At 39.9% G+C, this 26,392-nt stretch overlaps 2 protein-coding genes across 3 annotated transcripts; one reads left to right on the forward strand and one right to left on the reverse strand.

The window, feature by feature from the left end:
- Positions 1–387: 387 nt before the first annotated feature.
- rps6kb1a (ribosomal protein S6 kinase b, polypeptide 1a) lies at positions 388–17,767 on the forward strand. 2 transcript variants are annotated; one of them, XM_069672828.1, is made up of 15 exons: positions 388–537; positions 1,802–1,845; positions 4,063–4,183; positions 6,487–6,555; positions 7,235–7,382; positions 9,928–9,985; positions 10,598–10,698; positions 10,863–10,953; positions 11,077–11,167; positions 11,271–11,378; positions 11,460–11,522; positions 11,625–11,702; positions 11,783–11,890; positions 12,804–12,916; positions 14,766–17,767. In XM_069672828.1, the coding sequence occupies exons 1-15, from the start codon at positions 466–468 to the stop codon at positions 15,028–15,030; spliced, it is 1,530 nt and encodes a 509-aa protein (XP_069528929.1). In that variant the 5' UTR covers positions 388–465; the 3' UTR covers positions 15,031–17,767. The 2 variants fall into 2 exon arrangements, with proteins under 2 accessions (XP_069528929.1, XP_069528936.1); XM_069672835.1 differs by having other exon boundaries at positions 4,066–4,183.
- A 1,854-nt stretch (positions 17,768–19,621) lies between these two features.
- Positions 19,622–25,654, reverse strand: rnft1 (ring finger protein, transmembrane 1). Its single transcript, XM_069673784.1, has 9 exons — positions 25,506–25,654; positions 24,248–24,711; positions 24,093–24,169; positions 23,899–23,999; positions 22,835–22,988; positions 22,582–22,740; positions 22,419–22,484; positions 22,225–22,326; positions 19,622–20,718 (listed from the first exon to the last, which is right to left on the reverse strand). The coding sequence occupies exons 1-9, from the start codon at positions 25,529–25,531 to the stop codon at positions 20,584–20,586; spliced, it is 1,284 nt and encodes a 427-aa protein (XP_069529885.1). The 5' UTR covers positions 25,532–25,654; the 3' UTR covers positions 19,622–20,583.
- Positions 25,655–26,392: the final 738 nt, after the last annotated feature.

Below are 26,392 nucleotides of genomic sequence, written 5' to 3' on the forward strand. Positions count from 1 at the left end.
GAAATACGTAATGCTATAACAGTGTGTTGCACTGTCTAGATGGAGAATTACTAACTTGCTCTGATGATAAAACTATGACAGTGCTACTTTTTTGGCTTTAAATACACTTAATCAATAAAGTCAAAGTTTGACTTACTGTGATAGAAAGTACTAAAAAGTAGTTTTAATTTAAGGGAAGCTATACCATTTCTATCGCATTAAAATGTCTCTGTGGATATTATTGTTTTTAAGTTTAAACTTTCCCACTTTCCCGGTGCATTTATGCACCTTCAAACCCGCCCGAGTGGAGTAGTGCCTGTGGCTGACACTAGAGGCTTTCTGCCGCTCTGTCTCTGTGTTTGTTGTTGTTAGCTGGATGCTAGCACATGCTGTCTGCTGTAGCCGGCTGTAGCGGTGATGGCTCTCCCATAAAGCGGGGAGCGGGGCTGTGTTTTCTGACTAAACACCAAGTGAAGTGCCGTTGCCATGGCTGGAGTTTTTGACATCGATTTGGATCAACCGGATGAGAATGTCTCTGACGACGAGCTGGAGGACGGGGTGAGTTTACGTTAACGTTCAGGCTAATACCACCGCTGTTAGCCAATTAGCTAGATAGTTAGCACTTGCTAGCACTTTTTAGGCCTTAGTTGCTAACATCGGTGGTTCCCTTATCGGACATGTCCTCGTTTACCCCTTTCCCGCGGAATCTGGCAGTGCCCCATAAAACATTAACAAGATTTAACGAGATTTCCAATGTATTGTCAGTTTTCAAAAAAATGTCTGAGTACAATTTAAGTTAAACCACCGACTCAAAACGAGCTCTGAATCTGAAGTGTTAACGGTACGTTTGTGTATACAGGCTTAAGTTAAGGTAACTGCCGCTCACGCACATATAACGCTCACCTGTAGTATTTTGTGAACTGACAGTGAAGGCACAAACTCTATTATGTAAACCGCAAATGATGTAAAACGACGCAATGAAACAGCCATAACTAAAGCCGTGTTCATACGACAAACAACTTGACAACGTTTCCCAACGGGCGTAGCTGAACGCGTGTCCGACAATGGAATCAACGTAAAGGATGAAGCGGTTTGACGCTCTGTATCGGCATCCGTCTGTTGTATGGATGTAGTTACATCGTATCTAGTCCCATGAATGCTACATGTATACTTTAACAACTACTTTGACCATGTTAACAAGTGGTTTATAATTTAACTCAAGGTAAAGCAGACCAACAGCTGCTGCTAGCTGCACTGTTGCTGAAAGACCTCACTGTTTGTTTGCTAGCCTCCCCATCGCTCACCCAACATAAAGTTAGTTATCACACACACCACTCTGCTCATTGCTTTTTTAGTTATTAGTTACAGGTTCAATATTGATTTCTAAAACAGATTATATTCAACCTGCATTTTTTTATATGGAAAAATATTTAAAAAAATGTTTATGACGACAAGCAACAACAATTTAACATAGAAATTATGTTATTTGTTTAAATATTAAATCAACAGGTCTTCCGTACTTTTGATGTATAAGCCTTAAAAAGATTCCTTGTTAATGTCTTTGTTTTTGAGGCCTTTATGATGCCCCCGTGCCCCCTATGTATTTTTGTCTTTTCATGTGTCGTTATTGCCATTTATTTTAATTTCCTTGCTTAAAGATTATGAAAGAAAAAATAAATATAAATCAATAACACATTAGGCTAATTTGAATAATGTTTAGCTTGGTAATTAGGTAGGAAACTGTACCTGTAAAACTTGCGAATGTCCTCCTTATTATTCAGGATGCTGATGTTTTCCGTCCCATTCTGTCTCTTGTTTTCAGGGCCAGCTCGGTGAGTTCATGGACCAGTGCAGTGGCTTTGAATTGTGAGTATGAGCAGAGCTGTAATTCATTAGGTCCTGAGAGGGGCAACAGAGTCATAAGTTTTTATTGGATGACCTGAGTTCATCAGTCAAATTAGGAGTTGTTAATACTTTTAGGACTTTTTGCTACTGTTTTTATTCATGTATTATCTATTTAGCTACAGTATAAAACACAAGCCAACTTAACATATTGCCAAACTGTAAGACACTACTGATGGATAACAACTTCAATGAAAAACAGTTATAATGTGTGTTGAGCCATCAAAATCTTTCACAACAGCTTCAGTGGCTTTTCAGGTGCCTTTTCTTAACCTCAACTGCAGAAGGTATAAGGCCCATATTTGAATCAGGAATGAATATGTGTTAGGCCTGAACGATATGAGAAAACTCTGCAATGTGCGATAACGTTGTTCAATATTGCGATAACGATACGAAGTGTGATAAATAGATATTAAGACTAAGTAGTTTACCTGTCTATCTGCTGTTCTGGATGTTTTACAACACCTGTGTTGGCAGCAGTTGCTTGAGTCCAAATTAAATATAGCAAGCTGATTTATATCACCACGAAATTGACACTAGTTAATCCGTTTCTGATAGCTAGCTTAGGCTTCTTCTGATCGTGTCAAAATGGTGTGTCAGCATGCTCATTATACCCAGTTCCCCATCCAGTTGAATTTTTTCAATACTTCGTGAGTGCGCATTGGATTGATTATATAAAATAATAATAAATTATCATTGCGATAAACTCAGGCTTTTGAGATGTGAATGCCTGTATTGCAATAACAATGAAATTGCAATTTATTGCACAGTATGTTCTAATTCATCCTGTGTGATCAGTATAATTGGTCATCCTGTAGTATAAGGCCTCATTTTGATCTGCTCCTGTTTGCTCTGTGAAAGTCACTACATTACGCTGTTAGTACAAAATCAACACTTCTTTTATTCTTTACAAATTCAATGCCCTCTTTAAAAAATCACTTTCTCCAATTCGAATCGATTCTCATTTGAATGACCCAATATCTATTCATAAATCCCAAGATCGATCTTTGAAAGTATGTGTAAAAACGTGTCCGATCACTCACGCTCCTGAACGCAGCGCATCCCCTCAAAACACTGCAGTGAGGGAGACATGCCCGGACTTGTTTACTGCACCTACAACGGAGACATCAGTGATTGCTGACTCTTTTTTTGTTTTTTGTAGTGTGTACGTCCATGATTATGTTAGTTAGTTTTGCACTGATGTTTATGTTAAACTCTGTTACCGTTGGCTTTGGCCACGAGTGTATTTTCGGCATGTTGTTATTCAGTATGCCTTTCCCTATAACTCTTAGTCTCGGTGGTTTTGTACTTTGTGCTATAAGATCTCGTGGTCAAATCTCATGCAAGTTCGTTTAACCAAAACCATGAGCCAGATGTTCAGACTAAAAATCTGAAACTGGAGAAAAAGTTCATAAGCTGTCTAATTCATAAAATTGTTAATATTGTGTTGACTGCTGTGTGTTTGTCACGTTAAATAAAAAGTACATGATGTTAGAGGTGCATTGATATCGTAAATGAAATACCCCTAACAAAAATTGATATCGAATCAGAAATTGAATAGAATCGTGACCCTGTGAATCAGAATCAAATCAAATTGAGAAATCGATACCCAGTCCTATTTTAAAGGACAGAATCCTACGATTTTTAACAAGGCATTAATTTAGAAACATTTGCAGTAAAGTGTCAAACGCACTGACTTGCACAGTTCCCATTCAGCACTTGAAATGCATCTGCTGCCATCTTGCAGCTCTTGTACGTCACTACGAAATACAGTTTGGCAAATAACACAATTATATTGTCTAAGTTATAAAAGTAAAGCGATAAAAATGTGATAAAAACTTGCATGCACATAGTCTCAAAGGATTGTCTGCGAAGCCCAGGCATTATTAGAGTGGGACTATTATTTGTGTTATATGAATAGAGTCAATTTGGTTGTAACTGTACTAATGTGGGCGAATTTAAGGGCACTTTCTAAACATGCATTGTGGGAACAATGGCAGGAAAACACACCTATCTAACCGTCAGCTTAACCATTAAATATGTCTGTGTTTAGGCCCATGTGCTTAACTCGCATTTATAAAACTGCTGTGTGTCAAGAAAACTGTTCCCCCAATGGGAAAGTGGTGAATGTGCGTTTTTTTCATTTATGTTCTTGTTTTCTTTATTTTTTTGTTTTGCCAGTAGCATGGATGACTGTGAGAAGTTTGAAATTTCAGAGAACAGCGTGAACAAGGGAACAGAGCAGATCAGGCCTGAATGCTTTGAGCTGCTGAAAGTTTTGGGGAAAGGTGGCTATGGAAAGGTGAGCAATCTCATTCTCTGCAATTAAAATGTACTAATGAAGTGTACTCCTTTTTGACTTCCTTGTGTGAGATTTAACTGAGTTAGAAACTAAAACACGAGCTCATGGCACTAACGGCTGCGCAGAGCGGTGTAGTTGAAATGTTCTGACAAATGTGTTTGCAAAGTGGGGGAAATACCCCTGTTTCATTTGCCTTTTTGGTTTCGGCCCTCTCGTCACATTGCTCGTGTTTTGTTGAAATTGGGGTGGGGACTTTTTTTCCACAAAGTGGCTTGAAAATTAAGTTTTGCACACTTAAAAATACTGCATGTGTCATTGTTACAGTTGTTTATGAGAAAACTTAAAAAAATTCAGATATATATATATATTTAAATTCACACTGCACCGTTAAATGTAACGCCTGCCTTCACAGCCTCATTTGCACCCATCTGCACCCACTTCTGTCAAATTGTAAGATTTACATGAGGAAATTTAGTTTCTGGTTTTATTTTGGTGTTACCAACACATATGGCTCTGGAAATTTTCTGACGTCTTCTTTCTAAGCCTGACAAAAAAAGTGCACATCACAGCTATTTTGGAAACACTTTTCTCTGAGCAAGTAGATGCGTGACTTACTCCTTCTTGAAGTGGTTTCATGTCTGATGACTAAGAAGTCGTTTTCTGCATCCTGGGAATTTCTCAGCTGTACAAACCAACAACACTTTTTTAGAACACATCTGCTTTGATATTTTAGTTTATTGACACTACGTGATTTGGCACAGGTTTGAAAGTACTCGTCTTGAAAACTAAGAGTAAAACAGTATTCAAGATTATTATGCATATATACAAAACCAAAACTTAAGCTCACACTAAATCAGAGCAGTCACCGTTTGTAAGTTTGTCAGAAAAAGAGGAATAACAGTGATTTAAAGACCTGCTCCAGTCGAGTTTTAAGACGTATAAAATGCTCTGCTTGATATATTAAATTGTGTCTGATGTGTTTTTTCTGCAAAATACGTTTAATTACCTTGTAAAAATCCTCCTAAGGCATCTCCTCCTTCTGCCTCATTAAAAATTCATGAATCTGCACAGGCCCCGCCCACTATGCAAATTTACAACCGCCCCCTCCGTCGCAAAAAAAAAAACTTGTTGAAACTTAGCTAGCTTGAAATGTAGTAACTAGTAGTAGTAACGTTAGTAGTCAGTAGTGAGTTTGCAAAATTACGATGACGGTTACAGCTGGCTCGAGCATCACCGCAGTGGTTGCACGTAATGATATGCATAGCGTCACCCCGTCCATTAACAGGATTGGCTCCTTAGGTTTGTGACGTCTCAAACCTGCCAGTCTGAAAACGTGTTGTTCAGCCTGTCCTTGGTACACTGCAGTTTAAAAGCAGACAGGCCCAGCCATGGAGATGATGCTGATGTTGTCCCTGATATGTCTTGTAGCACATGAAGAACACCACATGGAGATGTTCACAAGGTTAAACACTGGATTTTCGCTGGAGGGGGTCTTTAAGAACAAAGACTGTGACCTTTGTTAATTCATCGCTTAGTCAGACTTTAACACTTAATGCACATAAATACTTTTAACACTTCATGTCAGTGCTAAAACAATTTCTCTTTTATCTTCAAATAACTTCTTTAAATGTCCTCGGCACAATAGAGTAAAATATCTGCTCTAAATAGCCAAAGGTTGAGTGGAGCTGGTGCATCTACATGTCTTAAAAAGTCAAAAGCATTCAATTCTGTTTCCTCAGAAAGCCTTTAGAAGGTTTTAAAAAGTCAATTGAGTACATTTTTTGCTTGCTGTACGCACTGATGTTGGTTATAACATATATTTGTACGTGGTATTGTGTGTTGAGAAACGCTAACAGTTCCCCTATAAAGTGTAACATTTAATTGTGCTCGCAGGAGGCTCTTGAAACTTCCCAACATTGTCAGACCTGTAATAAACGCTGTCTCTGCTGTTGGTGACAGCACTAGCTAGCTTATTATGAGCCTATTATGAGGTCGTTGTCTCAATCTCAGTGGGCAAGTGTGGATTCAGTTAATACTAATCTGGCTAAAGATAATTAGATGATTTTTAACTAGTTAATCCATCTATCCATTTTTTGTTGCTGATCCAAGGTCATATTAAATAGATTATGTCATCAGGAAATATTGTCTGATCTTCTGTAAACATAATGTTAAAAATAATATGCCATATAATTCAAAGTATTGAATTAAACTTTGTGAACCACATGCACAAACCCTGTGTGGAAATATATATATATATATATATATATATGGACTTTTAATCGACATGATGTAAATTTTCCCAGGTGTTTCAAGTTCGGAAAGTATCAGGTGCCAACTCTGGGAAGATATTTGCCATGAAAGTGTTGAAGAAGGTGAGTGATAAAATTTTCTCCTGTTTGTTAAAGGTTTGAATGTATTTCAATGACAGTTATCTCGCTGATGTAGAGAGTAACTCAGTCACGCAACCATTAAACGCCCCCTAGTGTCCAGACAGAATAGTGTAATGTAGTGTAGGAGGAATGGCATCTGTATTCTCTAATCCATGTGTAAGCAAACACAAGTAACCTACATGTATGGGGACTTAGCACCTTAAATACTCTGTTAGCTCACAAGACCAATGCAGCTTAACTGTGTCTAATGTTTCATGTGTGCTGAATGTCACTGTGTGTCGTCTCTGGTGACATACTGGTGCAGTCAGCCGTGATCCAGAAGCTAGGGGCAGACCACCCAAAATAATGGCAGAAGGCTTTTTCCCATTAAACCTCAGTTGTGCTGCTTCTGTTCAGCTTGGCCTCCTCTCTGCAGCTGACACGGAGCTGGTGCCTGACTCTGCTTTAAAGCCAGCTCTTATTCCCCGAAGCTTGAGGTTTGGGTTAATGACTGTGTTTATTGGCTTAATGAGACTTTACTGTAGCTACCATCCTGGCTTCCTGTATGTGCTCTGCCCCTGCAGCAGCTGATGCTGGAGCTGTGACACAAGCTAATGGGGTTAAAGTTATAGCTTGAATAGTTTCACACCCTCACTCTCTGTGCTTTTCTGTCCCTCGCCAGGCCATGATTGTGCGTAACGCAAAAGACACAGCGCACACCAAAGCTGAGAGGAACATTCTGGAGGAGGTGAAGCATCCTTTCATTGTTGACCTCATCTATGCCTTCCAGACGGGGGGAAAGTTGTACCTTATCCTGGAGTATCTGAGCGGTGAGAAAACTGATATCCAATTAAACATACAGTACAGTAAAACCCCCCAGGGTTCCTATGCAGTATGGAAAATATAAAATTGTGTGGAACTTAAAGGGATGGTTTGGATTTTTGGACACCAAGTTGTATGAAATACTTGCTAGTAGTGTGGTGGATGCAAAGCTGTTAGCTCACTCACCGAGTCCCGTGGTCGGAGCTCTGGCCGGTTCTGAACGTCGAACAAGAAGTTCCGGCGAGATGCCAGGGTAATGAAACCAAAAAGTTTTACCCTACAAAAACAACATGCAGGCTACTGCGCCATTCTTTTGGCACTATTTTCTCTCTTGAACAATCCAGTATCACTACGCTTGCGGCAGGCCGGTTTGTCAAGTGACGTGACCCATCAGCTGTTTCTAAGAGGAATTGGTAACTTGGGAGACGGCGTTTGTTGTCACAGAGGAAGATGCATGTCTAAATGGTGATAATTTGTGATTCCTGGCTGTAGTAATAAAAAAGTTTTCCTGACATGGATCATGCCCTTAGAGAACTGTGGCTTGTTGCAGTTGGTCTGAACATAGGTACCAAGGTGATGCGGGTAAAAAAACTTGATGCAGACCAAAGCAGATGCGCTGGCTTCCTCTGAGATTGAGAGATCTTGCAACTATCCCTGACAGCAGTAGCTCTCCAACTCTGTGGGCCTTGGCTGGCACTTCCCACAAGTGCACCACCAGTTTTCATGCAGTCTATCTCTTATTTCAGCTGCTGCGGGCCCATCTTCTGCTTGCACAGCTTCTCTCTCTCCTTTCTCTCTCTGCCCGTTCTATGTCCATCTGACGAATTCAGCATCAGTATATTCAGGTTGACACAGATATCCCGTTGGATCTGTTGTAAAAGGTAAATCTTCCTTATCTCTTTCATAGTCCGACATGTTTACTTCAGCGACGACACGAATCAGTCAGAATCACCGTGAAACAGCTACTAGGTCGGCCTACCTGAGAAGCCGGCCTGCTCCCGGCGTAGTGATACTGGATTGTTCAAGAGAGAAAATAGTGCCAAAAAAAGGCTCAGTACATGAAATCCTCAGGACGGTGATTTTGTGTTGGAAATGGATCACCATCGCCTGCATGTTGTTTTTGTAGGGTAAAACTTTTTGCTTTCATGACCCTGGCATCTCACCGGAACGACTTATTCTACGTTCAGAACCGGCCAGAACTCCGACCACGGGACTCGGTGAGTGAGCTAATAGCTTTGCATCCGAACTATCCCTTTAATTATGTAGCTTTCAGTTCTGCATTGGAATGGAAAACATATTTTTATCAAGACTATTGCCCCTCTTCTACTTTTTTAAATATAAAATTCAGTATTTCCAAAAATACAAACAGGCAAAGTGTTTTTCATGGCATTTGGAGCTTTTCAGCTGTTGCAGCAAAGATGTTTACTATGGTGTAAGAGAGCACATGCTGGAGTGAGCTTGATGTTGTCAAGAAATATGGAGTGCGACTGAAAGCACACTCTGCCTCTTTGCCTGAACGTTATAGTTTGTAAAACAGCTCTGCAGTGTCTTATAACTGTAACAAATCAGCAACTACATGAGTTTGAAAGAAAATGCAGCAATATCTTTGATAATATACACACTGCATCACAGATTACCATGAAGCAGCTAAGCCAGTTGTTTCCTTGAAAACAGGAAGCTAGACAGAGACAGAGCCAGTGGTGCTTAAAGTGGCAGCATTCAACCAAAAATACATTGAGCCTGCGAGTAGTTTCTATACGTCATCAAAGCTCCTGTGTGTCATGAAGGGGATCATAAAAATCAAAGAAAGCAGTTCATTGGACTCAAAGTTAGTGAATGCCCCAGAGGGCAGAAAGAGTCATTAACATATTTTATGCTAACTTCCAGGTAATAGTTAACATCTTAATTTTCTACAGGAATACAAAAACCACCACTTTTTGTGTCATGGTTGAAGATGTAGTTCAGCTCAACACAACTGTGATTAAAAAAAGAAGACTGAAACATGGAGTGGGATTTCATGGGAACATTTGTGAGTCATGCAGTGATAATGTTGTTAAAGAGTAATCAGAATATCTTTCCGTACATTAAGACTAAAAAGACACAAGAGTACATAGACTAAAAATGAGTATAATAAATATCAATATGTGGAAAGTCAATATGGAAAAATAATACAGGTTAACTGAACAGACACATTGGTAAATGCATGTTTTCAGAGGGCTGGCTTGTCAGTCCAAAATAGAAAGTGTGGTTGGCTTTAATAGCATGCATAGTCAGAATGTGACCCGCATTTATCTACATAAAAAACAGCTATTTGTACTCTGAAGTTAAATATGGTCTGAAACATCTCCACAGATGTCTGGAACAGATTTGAAATGGGAAATGTGTAGAAACCCTGAACCCCTTCACACATCATGATCTTTATCTGTGGACATTACAAGTGTGTGAGACAGAGGAAATGGGACGGGTGTTTTTCTCTCAATAAAGTAGATATACGATTCAATATTTCCGCTGTAAATACCTTTGACTGATTTATTGTGTTTGTGGCGACTGCAGGTGGGGAGCTGTTTATGCAGCTGGAAAGAGAGGGCATCTTCATGGAGGACACGGCGTGGTGAGTTACTGCATCTGTCGGCAATGTTTCCTGATACATGAATATAAAAGATAGAGTTTCTGGAAAGTCTCCTGTTTCAGGATGTTTTCTTTAAACATGTCAAATCTGACTTTCTTTGAATCTTTTCATCCCCTTTTATAATCAAACCTCACATGTTTGTTGTTTACATATTAAAAAGCCAACCTTACTTTAGAGAATATGAAACCATTTCCAAATGATGTCAGCATGGGCATGCTGAAAAACAACCATTGTTACAGTCTGTCTCTCAGCAAAACTAACGCTAACGTGAAGGAATGGCTCGGGTCTGAGGCATTTAGTTTAGGAAAACAGGCGGTTTGTGAGTCAGGGTGACGTTGACCTGGAACTGGGACAAATACTTGCTGTACCTGCTGTTCTGTTTTATAAACACAGCCTGTAGATGAAAACGGTGATTACATGAACCAAGCTGCTGAACAAATAAGGGTGTGTTATATTCCTGGAAAACTCAAATGACATTGAGAAAACACCTCAACTGCACCACAATAGTGGGTGAACATGTTTAAATTATGTATCATAGGTTATAAAAAACACTTTTCTGAATTTGAGAGCCTTGTCTTGTTCTTCTGTCAACAGTTTCTACCTGGCTGAGATCTCGATGGCGCTGGGTCACCTGCACCAGAAAGGCATCATCTACAGAGACCTGAAGCCTGAGAACATCATGCTCAACAACAACGGTACACAATCCTGATGAGCTAGCCTTGCACCTAGACACACCTTTCCACATATGACCTTTTGTTCCCACATGGCATATTTTCTCAGAGTAAACTGATACTTAATCTACAGTTCCTTCGGTGTGCAGTTTCACTCATGTTGTTGCTTTGGCTCTGTTTTCTCCTAGGACATGTGAAGCTGACCGACTTTGGTCTGTGCAAAGAGTCCATCCATGACGGAACTGTCACCCACACCTTCTGTGGCACTATAGAGTACATGTAAGTCTCACAATCATCGTCCAGAATTTGCAGATTCATTCAAATATTAGGAAGCATTCCTGCCTCTTGCCTTGTGTTCAGTAACTGCTGTATCATCATCCTCAACCCTTCCTCCTTCCTCAGGGCTCCAGAGATCCTAATGAGAAGCGGACATAACCGAGCAGTGGACTGGTGGAGCTTAGGTGCTCTAATGTATGACATGCTGACAGGAGCGGTAAGTGCACATCCGTCTGCAGGTGTTAAAAGGCGAATTCAGGTGGGAAGTATTTGCTCCTGTTGCGATGGCTAACTATTGTTTCTGTCCTGTGTTCTCAAAGCCTCCATTCACGGGCGAAAACAGAAAGAAGACGATCGACAAAATCTTGAAATGCAAACTCAGCCTTCCACCTTACCTCACACAAGAAGCCAGGGACCTCCTGAAAAGGGTGAGCTCCAAACAGCATCCGTCTCTGCTGAAACATCTGGAGTGAGTCACAGAACAATGATGTCTAAACTTTCTCTTTCAGCTGCTCAAACGAAATGCCTCATTGCGACTCGGGGCCGGACCGGGAGATGCTGCAGAGGTCCAGGTAAATACATGAGATGAAATAGGGCTGTATGCATTCAGAGTGTTAGAATAATGATTTGTGATCATTCAGAAAATGAGAATGAATCTATTATTGTATTTTAAGGCCCACCCCTTCTTCCGACATACAAACTGGGACGACCTCCTTGCCCGCAAAGTAGAGCCTCCGTTTAAACCTCTCCTGGTGAGTTTGTCTTTCTACCCTGCGACGTCCTCTCCCACTCGTCTCTGCAGCGTGATTAACCAACCTGCTTCTTTTGGCAGCAATCAGCTGATGACGCCAGCCAGTTTGACTCCAAGTTCACGAGCCAGACTCCAGTGGACAGTCCTGACGACTCCACGCTCAGCGAAAGTGCCAATCAAGCCTTCCTGGTGTGTAACTGGTGCTGTATCTTGCAGCGCACAGTGGACTTTGCTGATTTTCTGACAGTTTCTGTTGTTCAGAGTTGCAACAATCTTTATTAACTTGATGAAAAGTTGTGTGAGGCTGTAATTCGGCCACTTACTGAAGATCAAAATATAGTTACTGTGTAACAGTTGTTCTTAACCAGTATCAGAAATGCCTGAATGTGGTAACTGTGTTGCCAAGTCTGCCAAGTGATGCACTGAGCTTATACTGTAATATATTGCAGCCTACAATGGACTTGTTTCTTCTTCTCTAAAAGCAGTTTCACATAATATAGCTGCCATTAGAAATTACTTTTTTTGAGCGCCATGGAAGAACTGGTTTCAGGTAAATAAGCATTTGAAGATGTAAAACAACAACAGTGCGAGCTCAAAGTGTAATGTTACTAACCAGTGTTTCCCCGTCACACATTTAAGGCTGTATTCTTTACGTGTAACATTAAACAAAACAAAATGAAGCAGTTTCATGTTAAGAATCAGTGTTTCTCTGAAGCTTCACATGAATATTAAGCGGGAGAAAACACTTCCTAGATTTAGCACTTGTAATAAGAACTCGTGTTCAGTCATAATGTAATAATTAGACTGAAGTTGAAGTGCAGCATGTAAACAAACACACACAAAGACAGAGGTCAGCTGTGGACTTCATGTTTTTTATTTCCCTTTCAACAAGTCGCCTTACGAGAATCACTTAATGCTTCCCATCTGGTTTAGTGTTGCTGTTTTTCCTGGAAGCTTCACTCACTCCTCCACCACATTGCATGATACGGTTTACTCAGCGTTTCATTGCTCATCATCAGCTGCGGGTTGTTTTTGGAAACACGGCCTTTGAAGAGGTGGACTCAGATCTGTCTCTGTGTTTGTCCCCCTCCCCTTCCCGCAGGGCTTCACATATGTAGCCCCATCTGTGCTGGAAAACGTCAAAGAGAAGTTCTCGGTCGAGCCAAAGGTCCGCTCACCACGGAAGTTCCCTGGAAGCCCAAGAACACCTGTGAGGTAACAGCAAGTTGTTTTTGTCTCTGGTTCCACTGAAATCCATTTGTCATCATTTACAGATTTTCCACACAGCGAGTCTTTCCTGCTTCGATTACTCATTTGCAGAGCTTGTAAATGTTGCCAGATTGATCTGAAACAAGCCATTGTTACAAGGGTAAATAAAAGATCCTTTACAATGGCACAACCTCCCTGGGCTCAAAATGAGTCTTTATAGATCAGTAGAGCTGCACCATATTGACTTTAAATACATTTCTATTCTTTTACACCACATCCTTTATAGTTATAATCTATTCACTAGTGTCAGCTGTTTTTTAGCAGGTGTCAGGCTGCTGCTGTCTAGTGACACTCCTACTCAGCTGCATGTAACTGGAATGAATAAGTTTTCCTGCTGCTTTTAGTTGTTAGAGACTTCAGACAAACTTTACAGCGGACAGTTGTGTGGCCAAAGTGAGGCACTGAAAAAACTAAATACTTACACATGACTGAGGAGACCTTTCTGGGATTAAACTCCTCCGTGTATTAGCCCTAGTGCATAATTTTGCATAATTTTTGTGTAACTCTAAACTATGGGAGCTCAGGGAAACTGTACCATTACCCAAAAAAAGTGCAAATCAATTTTCATTCTTAGACATTGTACCAAATATTTTGATTGATATTTTCCAATCTCATGTAATCCATTTTATTAATAGTTTTTTTTGGCCTTTTATGCCTTTATTTGAGAGAGAGTATGGTGGGTAGTGTCGGCAACAGACGAGTAGAGAGTGGGGATGACACGCAGCAAAGGGCTAAGGGTGGGAGAGTCGAGCCCGGGGGCCTCCACGTCGAGGACTGTAGCCTCTAGATACGGGACGTGCGGTTTAACATCACATGGGGCAGCTAAACTGCTGCCCCATGTGATCCATTTGATCAAATTGACTTATTGCCCAAGCTATACGGGTTAGAATCAGAATCAAGTTTATTGCCACGTAGGTTTACACATACAAGGAATTTGACTTGGTGTTTTGATGCAGAACAATGAACATAGAAGTAGAATAAATAACAAAAGTTAACAATAGAAATAAATCGGTAGATGTCAGTAAATTGAACACTGAGTTGAGGACTTGCCTGTCAGGCAGATAAAGGTAATGGATAAGCTTACAGTCACCTGTCGTATCATTAGGGAAACCTGTACAAACTTATTGATAAGATCCAATTCAACATTTTTTTTTTCAGAGCTTTTATTATTTTAGTTTTTGTTGACACTTTTAGAAAGGGGATAATTCCACTTTATCTTTTTATTAGTCATAATTAAAAATAGTATAATTATATTGAAAGGTGTTCGACACTACTGCAAGTCCAATAATCAAGGTGTAGTGAAATAACACCTTTAAGACAGTGTCAACAAAAACTGAACAATCTATTTGTAAAGGCAGAAGTTTTTATTGTACCAGTTTACCTAATGGTAACTATTTGAACAATGGTGTTTATTGAAATTTGTCTTAATTTTTTCTATTATTATTATATTATAAATCACACATCAGTTATAGATGTGTAACTTCAATGCTTCTGGGACCAAACTATAGCTTGATTTTGACAGACTAACATTAAGATAATTCTTTATCAATCCCCAGAGGGGAAATTCAGTTGTTGCAACAGCACAAAGACAAGTCGCAAGAAGGCAAATACAAATAGAAAATAAGAATAGGTAAAATAAATAGAATAAAATAAGAGGTATATACAACTGGGACACAAAAGTGGCATAAGTGACTTGTCTAAAGTGACATGTAGGAGTAATTAACGCATTATAGTACAGTATAAATAAGGTGCAATAGAGGAATAGTCTCAGTTTCTAACCTCTCTCCTTCCACAGTCCCATGAAGTTTGTAGGAGGGGACTGCTGGCCCCGGGGCCCCACGCTGACCGGCGGCCCGTCCCTGCTGTCCCCCTGCAGCTCTGTGGAGCAGCCCATGGAGGTGTCGACGGTCGAGCAAATGGACACGAGCGGCAGCAGCAACTGTGAGGCCTCTGCTCCGCTCCCCATCAGGCACCCGTCAGGCATCAACGCGGGGCCGTACAAAAAGCAGGCCTACCCCCTGAACTCCAAACGGCCCGAACATCTACGGATGAACTTATGACGCTCGGCTCGCCTGTGAACATTAGGACTCTTCCAATTCTTCCTCTTGTATTGTTTTCTTTCAAAGAGACTCGTAGAATCTTTTTAAATTGACTGACACTGTCAACGCTGATCACCAGCTCTTCCAGCAGCGCCTTCCTCCTTTTGGCCTCTAAAGTCCTCCTGACTCAGCCTGATGCAGATAATCAGCAGTTTAAGTAGAGTACACGTGTGGTCAGACAGAGGAGAGGGTGTTCTTCAATGAAAGTTGACGTGCTTGTTGGCTGAGTAATGCCAGCTGATGACTGTGTTGAGGTGGTTTTGGTGTACTTGACAGGCATTATCATATGATTTTCTGGTGCTCTTTTATCTGGACAATGTTCTTTTTAGTGTTTACAAATAGATGCCTCAATCACAGTGGGAGATATGGTTACAGAGGGGCAGTTATTTCTCCCTTAAGATGCTTTGTTTGGTTGTTTAATGATCATCATGTGATGAGATCTTGCAGGTTACACTGTCAGTAGACAGGACTCCCTAAAATCACAGTATTTCACCTGCAGGTTTGCAGGTTAAGCAGTGCACGTGTCATCAAACTCTGTGTCAACTAAGTTGTTTCATTTTCACCCAGGAGACCACTGTGTCCCTGTCATACCAAAATACAGGGTTGACCTATTCTTCTAGCTCAAACCATGATCTGTTCGCAGAACTAACCACAATTCTTTTGATGCTTAAACCAAGCCATGAAAAATCTTCACAAAATTAATCAAAACGGTCACACTTTGGTTCGGTGTAGGAAAAGATCATGGATTGTCTGAAATGATAACTACATTGGTATTGTAGCAGAATTTACTTGAACTATTTTGTACGTGTAACATTTTAATGGTCAACTATCAGCAATTAGTTGTCTTTTCAAAATGAGTCCGTGCAGTTGAGGCCGAGCAAGTTTTAAAAGAAGTTTTGTTCTGTGTAAATCCATGACCACAAACTAATACCACTAATTATAATTCTCCGTGTGGTGTCCTGTTGGTTTAGGCAAAGATTAGGTTAATAAACTTTTTATGTTAAAGGGCCAGTTCGCCGATTTTCAAAAAGAATGCATGTTCGCACATAACACTGCATCATGCAGGATGTAAGGAATACAGTGTTTTTAGCGAGTCCTGTCAGGAGGCAGGGTTATTGAATAAATCCACAATGGACGCAGCATTCCTTTTTGTTTGAGGAAAACAATCACATTGCCTTTTCACTAGAGCAGGTGGAGCAAAGTCACAGAAGCGCAGCTATAAAAAGAAAGGAGTGAAACTCCAGCTGAAAGCATATCACTTCCACCACAATCAATACCAAATGCTGGCTCTGCTTTACTCCTCCGACTGTCTGTCGGAGGCCTTTTTTTTCCAGAAGCACTGTTCAGTTTCTTTGTGTTGAATGTACACAGACTCTAAATGCCTTTTTTTGTGGGTCACTTAAATCTCTGTGCGAGGTTTTAAGGGTGCGTCTGTATGAGACGCTGTGACAAAGCGTCAGTATATGACGATCTGAGATGAGACGCCGTTTCACTGTCACGGCTGGAGAAAGAAAGAAACAAAATAAGCTCGGCCAGAATATCATGTCCTGTTTGCTTGGAGACTCTGCATACATTAAGAGTAACAGGGCTATCAGAGGAGGAGGGGTAAACATATATGATTGGACCATTAACTTAATCCTGTTTGAGCTGAGTGTGTCATGTGACGCTGCTATATGAGCCTCTGGAGTCAAGCCATTCAAACCCTAAAAATAACCACACCGATGGACTCAGATTCCCATGATGCTGACAGAAAACTGAGTGAATGAAACTGAGCTTCTGTTTGAATGGCTGCTTTGTGTTTAATCCAAATACACGTTTAACAAATCGACCAAAATCACTGTTTCAATGAACCAAATTATCTTTGCTGGTAAACAAAAAAAAAAAACCCTGAACAGCTGAAGAAGGTTCAAAGGTCAAACCCGTTTTTTGTCACATTGAGTTTGACTTGTTTTCCACACTGTTTCTCTCGGAGGCTTTTTAGTTTTTCCTGTATTTTTAAACAACAACGAGCTGCTGACTGATTTTCTTTTTCAACCATTCCTGTACGACTTTTATATTCAGACCAGTCACTCCACTTCCTTCCTTTGTTAATTTGTTACTGTATTTATTTCAAGTGCCATTTTGTTTCCACTGCATTGTTCACACTATGCAATCTATGTATTTATTATGTAGTATTATTTAGATGATGCAGCAGAATGTGTGGTATTTTAATTTGGAGATGTATCTCCTCACAATAATTAGCCTGTACAGCCTGATTTTATCTCTGCAGGACTTCTTAAAGCACCCTCAGGTGCATTTTTTTTCTCCTCCAAAACTGACAATGGTGACCTTAAAGTCTTACAGTATTTATTGTGTGGCAGAGTGTCATATTAACAGAAACCTTTTGATATCTTTGACGTTCCTTGCAGAAAACTTGAACTTCAGTTTGTGCTTTTGCAGTGCTTCAAACAGCCTAATGCACAAACCCATGGGGATGGTGTTGTGCCTTTGCTGATGAAATCATTTAAATGGGATCACTGCTGAGGGGTCAGGAAACATCTCATCACTGAGGGCTTTAAGCTCACTTCAGGTGGGACAAACACCATCTTTGAATTACATTGTGTCTGTTGCTCTATCACCTGTAAACCTACCCCTTCAGATGGAGAATGTTGATATGTATGTATAAATCATGAGGTCAAATAAAAATTATGGATCTTATTTCCAGGCAGTAACAATTTAATGTATTGGATCTTAGAAAGCAAAGTGTGTTGAGTTTCATGGGTGACATTTTAAGGAATTCTTACTTAAACTTCAGTATTTTTTAGTACAGCTGGACAGATGTGGGATTTTTCACACTGATACTGATTTTTGCAGTGCTGATATTCAGTAAACATCACGACCTGAGGTGTGATTTTATTTTTATACAACAGTTAAACAAGCTGCAAATAGTAGTAAACAGTAACAATCAACAACAGATTATTTTTGGCTCCACCAACTCAACTGGCTCCACAACTTAACGGAAAGCAACCCAAACAGTCACCTGCACTCTGTAGCTGTGTCCCAATCCAGGGGCTGCTTCCTTCGAAGGACGTATTTGAAGTCTTATTGCGTCACAGCGGCGCATCGAAGGCTGTCCGAATTCGACTCTGAAGGATCGATCGGCTGCATCCTTCACGGCCCAACATGTCCTGAGGTTCAATGTGCGCCAATTCAAACGAGATGGCGGACTCCTACTCGGCCGATGAACACACTTTTAAATTAAATACGTTTTTGGTTTGAACTCAATCGAATAGCAGTGATACAAATGTAAAAAAACAAAAACAAAAGGGGCCTTGAAACAAATCTTTAAAATAATAGGTTAACTTACTCAATGTTAGTTATGTTAGCTAGTTAGCCAGCTAGCTGCCTGTTGCTAGGCGACAGGAGCAGCGTTCTCAGAGTCTCTTCTGTTGTATTAGTGTGTTACACATCTAAAATGAGCTGATGGCACTCTGCTCTGTTTGTCAGCCCACAGTTTGAATGTTTTGTTTTAACGATAATGTCAAGGAACAATTCTGTCAGAGCATCAAAACACAAAATGATCAAATATTTAGACAGCTTCCAAAAGCTTGGCTTACACAACATTAAACAGAAAAATATGAAATATGAAACTAAAAATACGTCATAAAAACTCCCACTCACATGACTTGTTCTGAGCAAAACAAGATCAGATAAATATCACAGTCAAATTAGCAAAGCTGTTATGCCTCTCTCTGTCTGTTGCGTTTGATGACGCAAGGGTTAGGGCGAGAACAGCTGGTGACGCAAACAGGATATCCTCAGCAGACCAGACCGTCTCATCTTAGTTTCGGCTTTAGTGATCTGCGCAGGCCGTGGATGAAAGCTGCAGCCTCTGGATTGAGACAGCTTGTGTCTCCAGGTTACCACAGATCAGCCGTTTTCATCATGTACATTTATCTGTATGTTTTAATTTATCATCAACCAGTGAAATCAGAGTCTGCTGTGTGATTCAGAGGAACCAGCTTGATCAGTGTAGACATACGCAATCTGCTGTACTGTTAATTAACAGTATTCAGATCACCTGGCTGAGGCGGAGTGATGTTGAACTTTATTTCAGCACTCATGGAATGCCTCTTATCCAATCAGATTACTTGGTTGGAGCTAGAATAAAAATAGACAATTTCTTTGTAGAGAGTGCAGTAATTCTGCAGCAATATGACTAGTCATGGTTGCTCACAAAGCAAATGTTTAACAATATAAGAAAATGTCAACCATTATAGTGTGAACCTGCGTCTGCAGTCTTGCTCTGCTGAATGTGCTGCAGACAGAGCTGAGAGTATTGTACTGTATAGTCTTCAGACACTCTACAAAACACAATGACATCGTCTCTAAATCTTTTGCGTTTTCATTCCTGAATAAGTGTCGATGCAGATATATCAGAATAGGCTTATATCGATATATCGATCAAGCTCTTTTATGTAGACTTCAATGAGTTCAGTCAAAGTTACTTTAAGGCCAAGCTGTTGCACACATTAGTCATTCACAATTCACATAATAAAAGTAAGAACCATGATTGAAATGTAAATCTTTATTGAGATAGTTTATGAATTTAAATGGATAAAAATAACACCAAAGTGAAATGATTTTCGTACATAATAAAATAGATCTTTCTCCCGGTCTTTGGTTTTTTACAAAAAACGAGGCCATGTCACCTCGATAGAAAAATAATTTATGTGTAAATCAATCTCACAAGCTCAGTTGCATCCTTATTATCAGTTGTGAAAATAAGTCATCAAAAGCTGAAAGCATAAAGCAAACTGTTCATCCATCACAGACAGTTATTCTTAAGCCTACTGCTTACATCCTCAGTGCCCACATGCAGGCTGACCGTGTGATTCAGGCCTTCAAAAAAAGCCTTTTCAGGACACTTATTGGACCTTTTTGTTTTTTTTTAAACACATTCAGGCTCAAAGATTCATTTTAAGCAGTATTCAGAAAGCTCTCCTGAGGTGTGCAGCTGTCTACCTCCACACATTCATTGTTACAAATGAGGAAAATCACTTCCACAAATTTAGAAACACTGGATAAGAAAGGGTTCATGAGTCGCATGTTTGTTCATGTGTGTGATGGAGGGAAAAAAATCTGATCAAAATACTTATATATTTCTCTGAATTCCTGTATTTACAAGGGAAAGAACAATTTGTTGCACCATAAGGAAAGTTTATAATAAAATAAAGGTGAATAAAAGCAAAACAACACAAGAGGAATAAACTTAAAATAGAAAAATCAAAAAAACACTGGAGGCATGAAAATAATCAACTTTCCTGTCAGAGTGCCGAGTAGGGATGTTTGGGTACATAAACCAGAAACATGCCTACTGTAGGTGCAAGTCGTCTGTTATTACTGACTTCACAGCCCTTAGCTGATTATTGAAACAGTGTGTACAACATTTTTTATCAGACATAGAAAAATCACATATTAAATACACCCTCATACCAATGTCCCCACACCTGAAAGCTCTCCACCTGTTTCTTATCAATAGATCTGCAGGTGTGGAGACGTGGCTCCGTCCCTCCACTTGTAGACCTTCTCTGTGATCACGGTGCGGCAGAGAGGGCAGCTCTTCTCCCGGTTGAACCACAGAGCGATGCATTCGTCACAGAATATGTGCTGCACAGAAAAAAAAGCACATTTAAACGTGCTAGACTGACCACACAAAACCAAGACCTACATTAATGATGCGCTTCATATACTTCAATGACAATATAAGAGATTAGTTCAGAGTTCATTTTGGCAGCTGTTTTAGATTTAGTCTTAGTCTTATGACAAAAATGCTAATTAGCTTTAGTCACATTTTACTCATTTTTACCCTTCATAGTTTAAGGCGTCAAAAAGTCCAAACATGTTTGTCAATAAAAAGTCACATTTTCGTCAAAACGTTTTCTCTCTTTAAACTAATTCAATCAGCCTGATACAGGTTCAATCTGCTGTAGAGTCCTTTCATCCGTCCTTATATTAATTGAATCCTGACGATGTTCTGCACAGGTAATATAGATCCTCAGCTGTGGTGAGATGCATTTATGGAAACTTCTGGAACGTAACGTAGCGCATGTAAAGCCACAGAACGAAGCCGTGCAGTTACGGTACCACATTCTGCACATTCCTCTCTTGCCGTATTTACAGCAGCAGCGTTGGTTTTTACTGAATAACTTTTTTTATATTCATCATCGCTTCTCATTTAAACAGTCTGAAGTAGACAGCTGCTGAGCGCTCATTTTTGTGCGGAAGAAGCGTCAAATGACGCAAAAAACACCCCCTTTTTCAGTGAGTACATTTTCGTCCTGTCTCGTTAATGAAAACGAAACACAGCTGTCGTCAGAGTTTTTATTATCAACAATTTATTTTTAGCTTGTCGACGTCTCGTCTTCATCATGGAAAAAAGGTCGTTGATGAACGTTTTTAGTCATCATTTTCGTTAATGAAGTGAGCACTGGATAAGTTAATGATAACAGCACAATTTTCTCAACTGCTGCAAAGTTAAAAACCATATCAATAAAGCTGGGGTAGGTAATTTAATGTGTTAGTTTTTTTGGTGATATTTATAGAAAAAGTTTTTATATTTGTATATATTGATATATTTCTGGTATACATATATGTATACCAGAAATATATCAATAAATAAAATTATATGACAAAAAAGGAAAAGATTATCTATGGTGGCGCACTTTGCTTTGCACTCATTTCATATGCTTTCTTCCTCTAGCTAAAGCTAGAGAGCGGGTACAAGAATTAGTTAGTTAGTTGCGAGTAGTGATGACAATGATTGGCTGCATTCGTCTCACAAACACTCTCTCATTGACATGTCCTTCAACATAAGGCAGTGCATGTTGGTGTGTTCTGGGGGGAGAGGCTTTGACATTTGTTTGATCGGATACTTTCACAATTGAGCTTATACCTGCTGATTTCTCTAAATTTGTCACCCCTTCGAATAATGGTGGAATATTTCACAGTGAATATTGAATGGTATTTTTGCTTGAAATGCCCAGCCCTATCGATGCCTACAAGGCACTTAAAGCTAACCAACAAATGAAATTAAAAATACTACCACCTATAACGAAACAAAACCTGACCACTTGGAGTGGTATGTTCCTGCAGTGCACACTTGTGGGGTTTTACCTGACAGAGTAGAGCCCGAGGCTCCCTGTACTCTCCCTGACAGATGGGACAGACATCTCCAGCCTCGCTGCACTGACTCCTGGTGGCTGCTGAGCCTGTATGCTGAGAAACCAAAGAAAACAACAACACTTCAACACAGCTGGTTACTGATTCTGAACATTTAAAGTTTAACTAAAAAGCTGTGCACCACTGACCTCGCCCTTTAGAAATACCCTCACAGTTTTCAGTAAAGACGTCCACTGGCCATACAGTCCTAAAAGCTGCAAGAGACAGAAAACAAACTTAGTTCACCTATTTTCACTTTAATTTTTTAACAATAATGCAACAAAGATCTGTCAGTATACTGACTGAACAGACCTTCAGTATGAGGTAGAGCAAAGCCAGCAGGACCCCCAGTGTGATCCCAGGGGTGCCGTCAGCCTCCTGGTAGGTGACCAGGTAGCGGAACCACAGTGGAACAGGCGCTGTGGCCTGGTGGACCTGACCCAGCTCCTCAGCTAGCATCAGCCATCGGCCCTGCAGACATAAACTAAATTACTACTGCTGAACCAGCACTGCACAGACATGGAATTAGAGTTCTTTAACCATAGCAGAAATGCTCTGCTCTCACCTGGGCTCTGTAGGTCAACAGTGAAGATGGCAGCAGCAGAAAAAGGCACTTCATCCCCATAAAGAGGAACTTTATTATGAAGTTGGTGACACCGACAGCCCAAAGAACCTCCCAGAAACCCAGAGGCTCGATGGATGGGCTGAGGAAGATGAGGCTGGAAGAAGGTTGACATTCAGGTTAAGGCTTGTTCATCTTAGTACTGTTCACACTGTGTTCTGGGTTTGCTCTACAGGTGTAAATTCCACTAGAAGAAGGTGACAAAGGCATCTTTCTTTCTCTCTTTCACTGCACAGGTTTGGCAGCTCTTATACCAACAAGATGACGAAATACTTCACGCATTTATTCCAGTAGATTAGATTACTATAATGCTCCTTTCACAGGTCTCCCATCACAACCCATCAATAAACTACAATTAATTCAGAACTCTGTTGCCTTTTATCGAGGACAAGAAAGAGAGACCATACCACTTTAAAGTTCTTGTTATTGTTTACAAGGTAATGGTGTGGGACTGGCCTACATTACTAATCCTTTGGTTTTATAACCCTTTAGAGGTTTTTAGATCACCTGCAGCTGGTTTTCTAAATACAAACATGACACAAAAATAAGAAAATCTGGAGCTCAGTCTTTATAAAGTACGGCCTAACACTCTGTAAGTACCTCGCCAAGGCAACGACAATCAGAAACATGTTTATTCAAAACTAACTATGTCAATACTCCTTTTGTTTTATTTGTATCTTTTACATGTTTTATTTGTCTTCACATTTTTTCCTGTCTTGCATTTTGGGGCCTGTTTTTTGTTTTTAGTGTGATTTGTTTTTTTCCTCCTGTTTCTTCACTTGATTGTGAAAGGCTTTGAACTATTCCCAATGTATGAAAGGTGCTATACAAATTAAGTTTTTGGATTATTATTATGTTTGTACGAGTAAAGAGAGCATTTGGATGCCTGGAATTCTGCTGGATCAAACATGTCAAGTCAACAAGAGTAACCAACTAAAATTACCGACAATCTCGACACAGTTTTGTTGCTTAGGGTAACTAATGTGATATAATGAATTCTCTCTTACCAATGGTAAAGTGTCTCAGTGAAAAAGGTGTAGTAAAGCAGGAGGGAGGAAAAAACGAGGAACAGCAGCAGCCAAACACACTGCAGCTTTGACTGACGATCCTGAGGGTGCACACACACAAAACACAGTTTAGGAAACTTGAATTATATAAATGCATGCACAAACAATAAATATGTTTTCTGTTCCTGACTTACCTGAAGAAAGACTTGAGTTTGAATGTTTTTATTCACATATAGAAAAGTTGTAAATAGGCCAACCCCAACAGCTAGACCTATAAAAACAGAGAACGTTTCATAAGTTGACTTGAGTTCACAGCTGCAATCATGATGTTTGCCTAACTGCTACTCACCAAGAGCATGTTGGATGACCAGTTTAGCACACAGTATGATGAGGAAAGGAAGGCTCTTTTGTATCCAGCGGAAGAGACAGCGAAGCTCCGACAAGGAGGTGCTGGGTTCTCCAGAGTCAAGATCAGAGTCAGGTGAGTCAAGTTCTGGCTCCGAGTTCGGGTGATGATGCACCCGATGGTGTCCGTGTGACTGAGAATGGGAATGGCCATGGGAGTTTACTCTGCACCTCCTGGATGATGCACCTCCACTTGACTCCCCAGGCCCGCTGGTCATGGGTACTCGTACTTCAATATTCTCAGGGTTGGCAGCAGCTGCAGCAGCACCAGGCGCTGGTGTCCTGGTGAGAAGCTCTGGCTGCAGAGTTAGGGATAATCCATTTCCTGCATGGGCGCCCCGCTCGCTTGAATTAGGATGCATTACAGTAGAAGACTCCCTCGGTTTCAGTGCTCTTCTGGTATCACTCCTGTGACATTGAAGACAAACAATTAGACTCAGTTTAACATGCCCAGTAGGGATGTAAATCACAAGTTTATTCACAACACTATATATAGATTTTTGTACAACTGCAATATATGCTGATATCACAAAGTATGCTATACGAATTTGAATTGATTCAAGTCAGGGGCTTCAGCTGGATACAAATAAATAACAATCAATTTCGATGTAGCCTATTATTACAACATTAGTGTCTAGCATTAACTGTTATTACAGTTGTGTTTGCAAGTTGTAAACAATTATATTTATGAATGAAATTGCAGAGTTGTCAGATGATCTGAGAGGAACTTGTTAAGCACTTTAGTTGATGGAAGGTCTTAACCTTTGAAAAGGAAACACATTAGTTAATTTTGCAATATAGACGTAGTTCAAGTGTCTCTACTGACATTTAGGTAATGTTATCAACGTAGGGGTTTGAATATTTGACATCTGTAGTAGTTAAAAGCTGCCATTCTGACAAATAAAGACGACAGTATGTTGTGGTTTAGTTTTGACTCGTGTATAAAAACATCATAAATGTTAGGCTAGCTTCAGTTTGGTTTATAAGCAGTTAGTGCTTCAGGTGACAAACGCCTAATGTCAGAAGGTTTTGAAAGTTAATTTCCGTTGGCTAACAAAAACCTCGACTGCATCAGTCATTCTTCAGAATATTGACAGTTGGCTAACTAGTTTCTAAATAGCGAACGGGGCTGCCGTTAGCATTAGCAGCTAACAGATGTTTTCACTCAGGCCACACAAGCCGTTGTAAAAGCTTTAGCTCACCTGTCATTCTGCAGCCGGAGTTTCATGTTAAGCTCCTGGTCCCCATTTAATACAATCTCCAAGTCGCCAAACGTAACAAAAGCAAAATTAAACCAAAAACAAAACTAAGCTTTTATCTTTCAGGCTAAACCGCTCGTTCAGACATCTTGACGTTGTTTACGACAGCAGACGTCACAGACTTCTTCTGTTGGATATTCACGGTGTATCGAGTCTAAAGTGGTGCAATACTGCCACCCAGTGGTCTATTTTCAAATTACACTTAACAGATTACAGTATAATAAAAATGAATGCTATTAAAATACGCACAAATACAGTTTACCGCTACTTTAAGTTTTACTTTTTAATTTAATCACTATTGTTATCCTTTTCTTTATTTTTTCTTTTGTTTATTCTTCCATACATTTTCATCAAACTGTTCAGCATCCTCAGCACATTTATGCTATGACTTTTCACACTTCTACTTTTTAAGATATTCAGCATTTTGTACAAAAATGTGCGCAATGTTAACAGAAGGGAAAAATCTTCAACTTCACTCCAACTTATTCAGCTTTGAAATGTTACTGCTTCAGCATACTTTCACTCACAGACTTAATTTTTGCTTTAAAATGTTCACAATTCTTTCAGCTATTTGGCATGTATTCACTTGCTATCTTTTACAGTTTTTGAATAATACAGGTCTAAGTAACATGATGTTTTCAGATTTTAAAATGGGTGTGTATTGCATGTATGTATGGCTAGAGTACGTGATTTCATCGTCAGAGTGTAGAGGAGATAACTGTAACTCAATAATCTTTGAAACATTTCTCTCCCAAGCCCACATTTTTCACTCCACATAGGCTACATAATTTATAAATCAAAATGTATGACTGATATCATTCAATGATGTC

Source organism: Semicossyphus pulcher, unplaced genomic scaffold (assembly GCF_022749685.1).
Source record: "Semicossyphus pulcher isolate SPU_LCO1_2020_fin unplaced genomic scaffold, fSemPul1.0.p SCAF_10, whole genome shotgun sequence".
Taxonomy (NCBI): domain Eukaryota; kingdom Metazoa; phylum Chordata; class Actinopteri; order Labriformes; family Labridae; genus Semicossyphus; species Semicossyphus pulcher.

What these genes read in the sequence shown, in the direction of transcription:
- rnft1 (XM_069673784.1), bottom strand. Translation starts at nt 25,531, where the DNA reads ATGAAACTCCGGCTGCAGAATGACAG. An exon ending in GGTCATCCAACATGCTCTTG is followed by an intron (nt 24,170 to 24,247) that starts GTGAGTAGCAGT and finishes CTGTTTTTATAG; the next exon opens with GTCTAGCTGTTGGGGTTGGC. An exon ending in ACTGAGACACTTTACCATTG is followed by an intron (nt 22,989 to 23,898) that starts GTAAGAGAGAAT and finishes ACCTTCTTCCAG; the next exon opens with CCTCATCTTCCTCAGCCCAT.
- rps6kb1a (XM_069672828.1), top strand. Translation starts at nt 466, where the DNA reads ATGGCTGGAGTTTTTGACATCGATTTGGATCAACCGGATGAGAATGTC. An exon ending in TTCATGGAGGACACGGCGTG is followed by an intron (nt 9,986 to 10,597) that starts GTGAGTTACTGC and finishes TTCTGTCAACAG; the next exon opens with TTTCTACCTGGCTGAGATCT. An exon ending in ATGACATGCTGACAGGAGCG is followed by an intron (nt 11,168 to 11,270) that starts GTAAGTGCACAT and finishes GTGTTCTCAAAG; the next exon opens with CCTCCATTCACGGGCGAAAA.